This window comes from Hemibagrus wyckioides, linkage group LG06, assembly GCF_019097595.1.
Source record: "Hemibagrus wyckioides isolate EC202008001 linkage group LG06, SWU_Hwy_1.0, whole genome shotgun sequence".
In the NCBI taxonomy this organism is placed as follows: Eukaryota; Metazoa; Chordata; class Actinopteri; order Siluriformes; family Bagridae; genus Hemibagrus; species Hemibagrus wyckioides.
In genome coordinates, this window is record NC_080715.1 from 27,352,408 (window position 1) to 27,362,441 (window position 10,034).

The following is a 10,034-nucleotide window of genomic DNA, read 5'->3' on the forward strand; positions in this document are numbered from 1 at the left end:
CAAAATTATAAATTTATGGAAGGGCAGTTTTGTGATGCATCAAATGTTATGCAACATTTTTTTAAGGATGATGTCATCATACACCATTTAATCGTAAAAGTCCAATTAGATGGAAACAAGTGAGAAAGATTTTTTTAAATCTTCACTTTGGGAATAACAGAAAAGCCTAAAAATTAGGTACAGTGGGCAGTTGTGGTTCAGGTGGTTAAGCCTCTGGACTGTTGATCGGAGGATCAAGCTCCACTGTTGGGCCCCTGAGCAAGGCCCTTAACGCTCTCTGCTCCAGGGGTTTCTGTATCATATCTGCCCCTGCGCTGTGACTCCAGCCTCTTAAGCTGAGATATGTGAAGAAAAGAATTCTTATACTCTGCTGTAATGTATGTGTGGCGATAATAAAGGCATTGTGCCCTCAGTTCTTCTTCTTCTTATATTTATTGCTGAAAAGTACTATACTAATAGAACTGAATTAATGTGAATGTTCAACTTAAGGACTCATTATTTATGATTATTATTTGGACAGGACACTAGAAAACTGAAACCAGAGAATAACGACAGAGAATTTCTTCTTAATTAAATAAGCAATGACATCTTTTTATTTCTGTATTTACAATGTAGCGTTATTTAATTTATAGAAAAATAGTGCAGTCTCCTATGTACACAATAGATTTAGGATACTTGGTTGCTTGGGAATGAACCCCACACATTGAAGTTCCCTGAAGGAAAGGAAAATTGCTTTTTATAATACCGCTTGGGTCCGCTTAGCAACTCTGAGAATATTCAACAGCATAGGATGCGTCTTAATGCCACCGCAGCTTCTGTAGCAGTTAGTATCAATTAGGCTCAGCAGGTTGCACTTCTCCCTGGATGCCCAAGTGTCTATTCAGATCAGGTTGATCCGAGCTGCTGTCCTTTCTGGATGACCTAGTTTAGTTAAAATTGAATTTAAAGTTGAAGGGTCCAGAGCCGAAAGGGTTGAAGCCCTGGAAGCTCTCCCAAGCCCCGTGGAAGTGGTGATGGCCTCCTCCCTGCTTGTTCTCAGGGTCCAGGGGGTCTTCTCCTTGGTCAAACGAACTCCTCATTTCTGCACAAGTACAGAGATAAAAGGTATCAAATATAAGCTGCATGTTGTATAATACCAGACATGCCAATGTCTATAGCAGGGATATTCAGTCTTATTCACCAGGCCTGGTGGGTTTTTTTTGTTTGTTTGTTTTTTTATTCCAGTTATGCTGTTGCGCCACACCTGATTCCACCTGTTGATCTTGGCTTTCAATAGACTCAGGTGTGGCTTCTGCTTGATTCGAATGAAAACCTGCACCCACACTGGCCCCTGGTGTTACGAAACCCTGCTCCTGTGTCGCAAGAGGCTTAAAACAGCCAAAGAAGATTTACATGCATTTTTTTTTCTCACAGTGATGCAAAAGCATGAAATACGACTTTATTTAAAGATGTCACATGCTGTGTTTATCCAATCATAGTTGTTGATGCAGCAAATATGTAAATTCGAGCATTAATCCAGGGTTTAGAGTTTACAGTAAACCAGGAGGAACTATTCAGTCATGTGTGAAGAGTCCTTCTTTGTTCAACACCCAATCTAATCACTAAGAAGCTGACCTGAATTCTTTTTCTCTCCACCTGCGACTGTACTTTTATGATACTGATATAAATATTCCTTATCTATGGAAATCTTTTCAAGCACGGGGCACGGAACTCAATATTTAAAACAACACTTTAGACTTCAATTAAAAATATAAAGCTTTACCCAAAAGTCTGTGTGGATAAACCTGCTTGAAATAAACAGCAGACAAATCTAACGCCCACAGCCTCCACAAACAGTCCAGCTGTGTGAGAGAATACCTGGATCAGTGAGAACTTCCTTGGCCTGTGCGATGTCTATAAACTTTTTCTCAGCCTTTTTCTTCTCCTCAGGATCCTGGAAGTTGTCCGGGTGCCACTGCTGTGCCAGCTTCCTGTAGGCTTTAATGATCTCCTTCTTCTGGGCTGTCCTAGGAGTCACACAAACCCGGCCATTCAGAACACATATTAAAACACGACACACTTCAATATCGATCTCAGATTTATCTGTTAACGAATTTCACCTCTTGACCCCCAGTATCTTGTAGTAGTCTTTCTTTTGGGACTGCTTGAGGAGGCGCTGTGCTCTCTCCAGTCCCTCCTTTATCTGACGGTCATTCTCGCTGTACTCCTTCGCAGTCTCAAAGTCCTTAATAGCTGCAGAGATGTGATGTAATTAGGAAATCATTCTATAAAGCAGGTGTGATCTCTGATTCAGTTCCAGCTCCAATTTAAGACTGCTGATTCAGGTAATCAAGGCACAGAGGTAACGCAGCGATGCTTGATTAAGGATGATTAGAAACTAGATTCTCTATGGGAAGACTTTAGATACAGAAACTACTACAGAAAGGTCTAAACAAATAGAAACTAAAGTAGTGCATATACTGTATGTGTGTTTTTGACATGTATGTATTTGCCAAGCTAGTTGTCCATCAAATAAACACAAACAAATATATATATTGTGCAGACTAGGCTCTATTTAGGACTCTTTATTTTGTCTGTTAGTAATGTCAATCGAATTAAGAGCCTGACCAAGAGCAAGCAACTTGATGCTGTTACCTATGACTTGTTTCACATTTTGGCAAAAGTGAAAAAAACTTCTTGCGTTCAAATGAATGTCACATTTTTTCGTTTTTGAGCTCCGAATCGAGTCCTGACTGAGAACTTGGGGCTCTTTAACTACAACACAATAGCTGTGTTGATTTGACGTCACTTTTCTTAGCTCACAGTACAAAAAAAACACCTCTTTCTTTTAAATAAGATGCTACACACACACACACAGGTATTTGTTTTACATAAAGTATTATCTTAGACCAAGCACATCTTGAGCTTGGTTAACTGACTATACAGTTTATACATCACTATTTACCTGGCTAGAACACACGATTGTCTGTGAGATTTGTGAATAATATATTTACCATTTTCATATTGTTCATCTTGGAGGTAGGCCTCTGCCCTGTCTTTTAGAGCATTCACATTTTGTGGGTCTGAGCTCAGGACTTCGCTGCACACAGGCACTGCTTTAGCACCTTGCTGATCCTGGAGCAAGAACAAACAGTATAATTTCATATTAATAAACTGCAGATTTGTTAGGATAGTAACATTATCCCGAGCAGAATAGAATACGAATCAGTGATCGGAATCACCGGGTGGTCAGTAAGGAAAGAGATGTTCTTACCTTAGAAAGACAGTGGCATATGCGCTCCTTGGCATGAATAGTGTACTGCGGTACGTTCGGCTCTGTCTTCATAACTGACTCGTACTTACTCACTGCATCTCCATACCTGAGTGGGAGAAAAAAAAGAGAAGACAAATCACCATACAGTCAATCTGTAAAAATTAATTCTGGTATTATTTTTAGGAAGTGGGTTTTTTGCCTATTATACAGCCAGTCTAACTGAAAAAAATCCTAATTCCTGTTTTGTGGTTAACAGGAGTGGAAGCTGATATGATCCTCTGCAGTTGTAGCCCATCCACGTCAAGGTTTGAAACACTTCTGTTCACCACAGTTGTAAAGAGTGATTATTTGAGTTCCTTGAACTAATCTGACCCTCTGACCTCTCTTGGCCACAATTCCACCTACAGAACTTTCACGCACACAACGTTTTATTGTTGTTCACATGCCTGTGTGAATCTATGTGAAAATTCCAAGAGATCATCAGTTAATTAAATAATTAAACCAACCCATCTGGCACCAACAACCATGCCACAATTGAAGTCACAGAGATTTTCTTTGTTCCGATGTACGTTAGGAATGAATATTAACTAAAGCTCTTGACCTGTATCTTTCTGACTTTATGCACTGGGATTCTGTCACATGATTGGCTGATTAGACAACTGCATGAATGTGCAGGTGTTCCTATTAAAGTGGATTGTGAGGGTGTGTTTTATATGGATATAAATATCCATATACATATATATTAAAACAGGATCAAATTCACAGTCACACATGCCACTAAATGACTTTCTGGAAGAAAGATCAACTGTAAAGTAATAAAAAATTAGCTTAAATGGACTATGGAAGTAGGATGTGGGATATGAAAGAGCAAGATATGAGCAGATTGCTTATTTTGCAAAAGCATTCAAGTTTTGATTGTATTGAAGGGGTTTTTTTCCCCCACAGTTTTAAAAGGTAGAACAACAAAAAACATTATACTAATCAAACTGATGATACATAGGGTAACAAAGGCTAATTTAAAACAGGGAGAAGATGTGTAATGTTAGGATGGTTAAAAAAAGGGGGTGAGAGATATGAGAGCTAATGTGAGACTCACATTTAACTGACAATGAAATTAGAGAAATCAGACACTGTATATTTGTGATTTAAGTTCTAGTAGCAAGATTTTTTAAAATCTTAGAACTTTCTCTAAGAAGTACAGGTATGTAATGCTGGGTATAGCTGTATCGTTGGAGGCTATGGTTGAATGTGCACTTAATGTACATTTAAGTAAATGTGAGTGGTAGGTTTTAGAGTAAAAGGCTTTTTTTTCAGTAAAGAAAAAAGTGTTTTAATTCAAAGTGGCTATTATTTGTTTGCCATAACTACAACCTATAAAGGAAGACCAGAGATTTCTCTATACTGTAATTGGCAAGAGGAGTTGTATCAAGGCCAGTTTTTTTAGATAAATGCAGCCATGGCTATTTTAAGTACTGCAGAACCCGAACAAGAAGCATTTATTAAATGAGCAATAGGAGCAGAGAGAAACGAGGAAAGCAGGGATGAGCTGACTGGATGAAAAGCTATATTTAGTAATGGGTTCTGAACTTTACAGCAGGGAAGCTGGTGTCATAAGCCAGCAGAGTTTTCTGGACAAAAGTAGGATGATTGAGGAAAAGTCTTAAATATTACTAAATGTATATATTTTTTTTGTCTGGAAAAGTTTGACATTGTACAGCACTATGGAGTTTAGCTGATGTAGGAAGTTTGAGGAGTTTTCAAGGTTCGGAAATATCATATCATAGATTATGATATGGTCCATTATTTAACCATCACCTGTTTTGTTTTCCCTTGTACTTTGTGAAACAACAATGCTTGTGATTTGTTAGCAGTACACACCTCTGCTGCTGGATCAGCTCTTCAGCTGACATGATCTGCTTGTTGAGCTTCTTCACCTGCTTATAGTGGCTGAAACACTGCTTGTGGTCAGGATCCAGCTTCAAACACTCTCGCACTTCACTGAGCACAGAAAGGCATTGTGTCAGCATGAAAATATGAAGTATAAGCTATGATTACCGTGGCCTCCTCCAGACTTTAATTCAAGGTTAAAGCTTTGGAAAGTCATGTAAAGCCTTTATATGTCAGAATATCTCCACATTACAAGCTGCCTAAGTACTAAACAGTGCCAACACTGCTGTAAAACACACAACAGCAACTCACTTGAGAGACATCTCATGATCTCCCAGGTTATAATAGATGGTACTGAGCTGATAGAAAGCCTGTGTGTTGTCATTCTTCAGTTTGGATGCTGCTTTAAGATCACTGATGGCTTTGCCCATCTCACCCAGTTGAATGAAGCACTCAGCTCGGAGCTCTCTGGAGTAAACGTCCCACACACATGTCTAAGAAAAACACACATGTAGTAAACATAACATGACATAACGCACTGGTGGAACTGTTCTCAAATTTAATTGTTCCTCACTAAGCACATCTACAGATGATAGGTGGCTGATTGGCACAATATTTAACACAGGAAGAATATGGCAATGGAATAAAGACCAAAAAAATGTGTTTTCTTCTTGTTTAACCCTAAATTTGATGTTCAGTGTATGTAGAGCACATAACCACATCCCTTATATGTGTATTATTTATATCCATCAATTGATCAAGCATTGTTGTGAGCTATGTACCTATAAGTAGACTTTATGCAACTAGGTCTTCACAACATCTTATTAAATAGCCCTGTATTAAAGGAATGCATTATGGGTGTTATTATTATTGCAGCACCACCTATTGAAAGCTGCCTCTGGGATATGCTATGGACATTTTTTTAGTTTAGACTTTTGCATGAATTGTTCTTTTAAGCTTACATACCTGGATATCATTTTTGAGATATTATGATCTTACACTTTACAGTAACATTAGAGTTGCAGCTTGGTGAACCTGGGATGCAAACTCACAACCTTACAAGCAGTAATCTAACACAAGTAGTCTGAACCACTGAGCCACCACATCTGCATACTGTCACGTTTTTGCATTAAGTCAGTAGACAGAGTAAGACAATTAAACAGAAGCATTGCTTGGGTGTTGCGTCTGGTGTAAACATTAGGTAAGATTATGATATTAACGGCACAATAACTGCACATTAGCTCACTCACTTCAATAACCGTGTCCAGGAGCACAGCCGCTGAGCTGTAGTCTTTGTTCTTGAAATTTCTCTGAGCCTCCGTCACCAATCTTTGGATTTCATCTGATTTCTTTAGCTGGCTCTGTGCTTCCTGCTCATCTCTGCTGCTGGGGCTCGATTTCAGCTACAGAGCACATTGAAATAAAAAAAAATTCTCATAGAAATCTTTCCCTACAGCTCTAGATACGCTTTCCAAAAACAGTGTGACTGGACACAATTCTATAAAGCCAAAACCTCACCAGGGTTTTCAATTCAATTTTATTTTTATAAGGCTTTTAACAAAGGGAACTGTGACTTTACAAGAAAATTTAAATTCTTTCGGTTTATTAAACATTTCAATTTCAACGTTTTTTTTTTGAGATACTGTGTAAATAAACCTAATGAAAGGTATGCAAACTGCATGAACAAATACAAATCAATGCACTGTTCATTGAAAGCATGTCTAGTCAGATTCTTAGCTAAATGACAAACTTGTCATCGTTTATAACAGATATAATATCATGTATTGTTCTATAACTTTCAGGAAAAGGGAACTAAGACACTGACAACATGCCAGTGTTTCAAAAGCCTTGTCAGATAGCTACAAGGTTGAAATTAGGCCTTGTTTCTGTTATAGGCTATCAGACCACTTAGAGCCTAACAGCAAAAATGCTAGAGCTTCTTAACTTCTAACAGACCATTTCCATCGACATTCAACGTCAGGTTAATGAGAAATGTGATACAGTGCAGATAGATAATGTTTATAAATGCAAAGTGACAGTACAAATCATTGTGTTACAGAGTCAGAGTCAGCTTGGCTAGTTGGTGACCTGTGACATGATGCATGCAATTGCACAGACAGCGCTAGTATGAAAGATGAAGTTTGTTAATTATTTCATTAATTAATGTGGACATAGTGTACTGGTGAGGAGATGAGAGAGCTGGAAAGACTCAAGGAAGACTAAAGCTTCACTATCTATAGGTAGAGAAAAAAAATCAAGGGCTAAATTTCACAAGCACCAATATCAGAAGGTTGGTAAACTGCATCGTGGGTAATTTAAGGAAGCTGTAAGCCAACATGAAAAACAACCAATGAAAGGAGTTTAACCTAAAAAAACCATCAACTTGGAATTTAACAACAAAGGAAATCCTGGATGCCAAGTTAATTCGGTTATAAAGATCAACTTGCAAATCCTTTAGGGTGGATTCTCCATTAATGACAAGTCACACAGTTCTCAAAGAGTTCCTTACCACTTTTTTGAAATCACTCTCAGCTTCATCGAGCTTCCCCTGTTTCAGTAGTAGGCTTCCTCTCTGAAGTCTTGCCTGTGAAAGTTCAACAGTTACCCCCAAATGTTTTACACATCATCACTGTTTTACCAATCTTCATTTCACATGTTTTAACACGGAGTAAAACTCACCGATGTGAAATCAGGTTTAAGTTCGATGACTTTGCTTAAATCTGGTAAGGCCGATTTCGACTTTCCCATGGCCAGGTAGACGGTGGCTCTTCTGTAGTAGGCCATGTAGTTTTTCGGGTCACCATCTACACCCAGCGGTCAGAAAGTGGTAAAAAAAAAAACCCAAAAAACAAAAACAAAAAAAACATTACAGACATAACATTATAATACAGAAATAAATAAACAGGCACGTAAAATCAAAAGGCCACCAACTCACCTACAGCTGCATGGAAATGGGAAAGTGCATCAGCCAGCTGTCCGGCAGCCAGGAGCTTCTTCCCCATCTCCAAGTGCTTCTCTATGCTGTTCTCACTGCCACATAACACTCCTGTGATCAAAAGTACACCCAGGTCAGGATATAGTACAGTAAAGACATATATGGTTGCTTAGAATAAAACCATAGCATTTCACTATGCTTGTAATTCTTCTTCTTATTGTTATTATTGAAAAAAAATCATTGTATTTGTCCTGTGCTATTTTTTTTAAATACTACAATTATTAAACACATTACACATCATGATCATGAACCATAATCCTTAGCAGCTTGGCTTTATTTGCTTAGAAAACAACTTAATAATACCTTTATATGAGATTATTGAGGTCTAATGAAAACAGTTCAGTTTCCACGTTTCATGACTTTCCATCTATCTAGTAAATGAAATCTGTACTTTCTTACCTTCGTATCGTAGATCGAGCAACACAAGTACAAAGGGAACATAACTAACTAGTTTGTACGCGACTGGTGTTAGGGTCACCATTATATTATGGCTTTTTTAAGTTAAATCCCGTCTTTCTCCCTCTCCACTAGTCCTACACACTTCCTCTGCGCTATCATGAGAACTACTCGCCAAGTCAGCCAGACCGATAGCGCCCATTGGGTCGTGGGTCACTCCTATTGGTTCGTTCTGTTCAAGCGCCCGCCTGGATCTCTCTGATTGGTTCATGCTGCTCAAAACCACGCCTACTTAGACTAAGACAAGCCACGGCATCGTTAAATCTGGTGCGCGTTCACGGCGTGGGTGAATGTGAAAGGTTAAGCGCTAAAGCGGTGTGCATGAGGAAGATAACCAGGAGTTGGTTTTCTCACAATGATGTGCATGTGCTAAAATCAGCTCCTGATACGGTCTTTTTAATGTTTGGTCACTGGACATGTGTGTAGGGAAAGCTCAGATAAACGCAATATATAACCAAAAGTATATGGACGCCTGATCATGACCTCCATGTATGGGTGTTCTCCAGACGTTTGCTTAGAAATTAGAGACACATGATTGTCTAGAATGTATTTGAATGCTGCACAATCTCCCTTCCACTGGAACTAAATGTGATCCAGTATGATGATAAAGCCCCTGTGCACCAACTGAGCTCCAAGAAGATGTAGTTTGCCAAGTTCGGTCTGGAAGAACTTAAGTGGCCTGTGAAGTGGTCTGATCTCAACCCACGATGGGAGAGGAAATCTGGCACAGCCATTTGCCCCAGCCTGTGGCTGAAGTGCCAGATGACAACAAGTGATCTGTGCTTTAGCATCCTTCATGCAGTGGAGCTATTGGAGAGGTGTGTGATCCAAGCACAGTGTGAAGGCCCATCCAAGCAGATAGTATTAGAGGGTGAAGACTGTACATTTGAAGACTACACACTCCTTCTCAAGTGTGGTGAACTTGGTCTATCACACTCCTCTCTCTCCACCACCTGGGACAACACGACCCCAGCTCCCTGTCTGATGTCTGTCTGTAAAACAAAAGAGAGGTAAAAGTGGCCCACCACAGAGTGTAGCTTTTACTTCTGTGAAAGCATTGCCATGACTCCGTCCACTGGACCAGGTCTGGTCTGAGATCAGCTAGTGGGCTTGCGATGTCTGGATAATTAGGTGCAAATTTTGGTCTTAGGCAGGATGCAATTCCTTCAGTCTTATTCATTTTGTGAACATTCATGGGCCTTAAAACTTTGTCACAACTTAATTTTCAACACAATGTCATGGTGAACGACACAAATTTGTTGCTGTTGTTTTTTTTGTGCTTACATAGTTAATCTGTGTGCAGGGCCAGGTGATATGATGATGTAATATCAAAATAGTTCATAATAAATGATGTCACACTGCTTTTGTCCGTATTGTGATATTCTTTTTTTAGCAATTAAAAAACAGTGTTACTGAATGGAAGCAGATAATCACGTGTAAAAT

General features: G+C 39.0%; 1 protein-coding gene across 1 annotated transcript; it reads right to left on the minus strand.

Moving 5' to 3' along the window:
- Positions 1 to 575: 575 nt before the first annotated feature.
- Positions 576 to 8,702, minus strand: dnajc3a (DnaJ (Hsp40) homolog, subfamily C, member 3a). Its single transcript, XM_058392526.1, has 12 exons — positions 8,535 to 8,702; positions 8,076 to 8,186; positions 7,820 to 7,944; positions 7,650 to 7,724; positions 6,391 to 6,543; positions 5,453 to 5,634; positions 5,132 to 5,251; positions 3,254 to 3,359; positions 2,994 to 3,114; positions 2,100 to 2,232; positions 1,858 to 2,006; positions 576 to 1,081 (listed from the first exon to the last, which is right to left on the minus strand). The coding sequence occupies exons 1-12, from the start codon at positions 8,614 to 8,616 to the stop codon at positions 927 to 929; spliced, it is 1,512 nt and encodes a 503-aa protein (XP_058248509.1). The 5' UTR covers positions 8,617 to 8,702; the 3' UTR covers positions 576 to 926.
- Between the last annotated feature and the right edge of the window lie 1,332 nt (positions 8,703 to 10,034).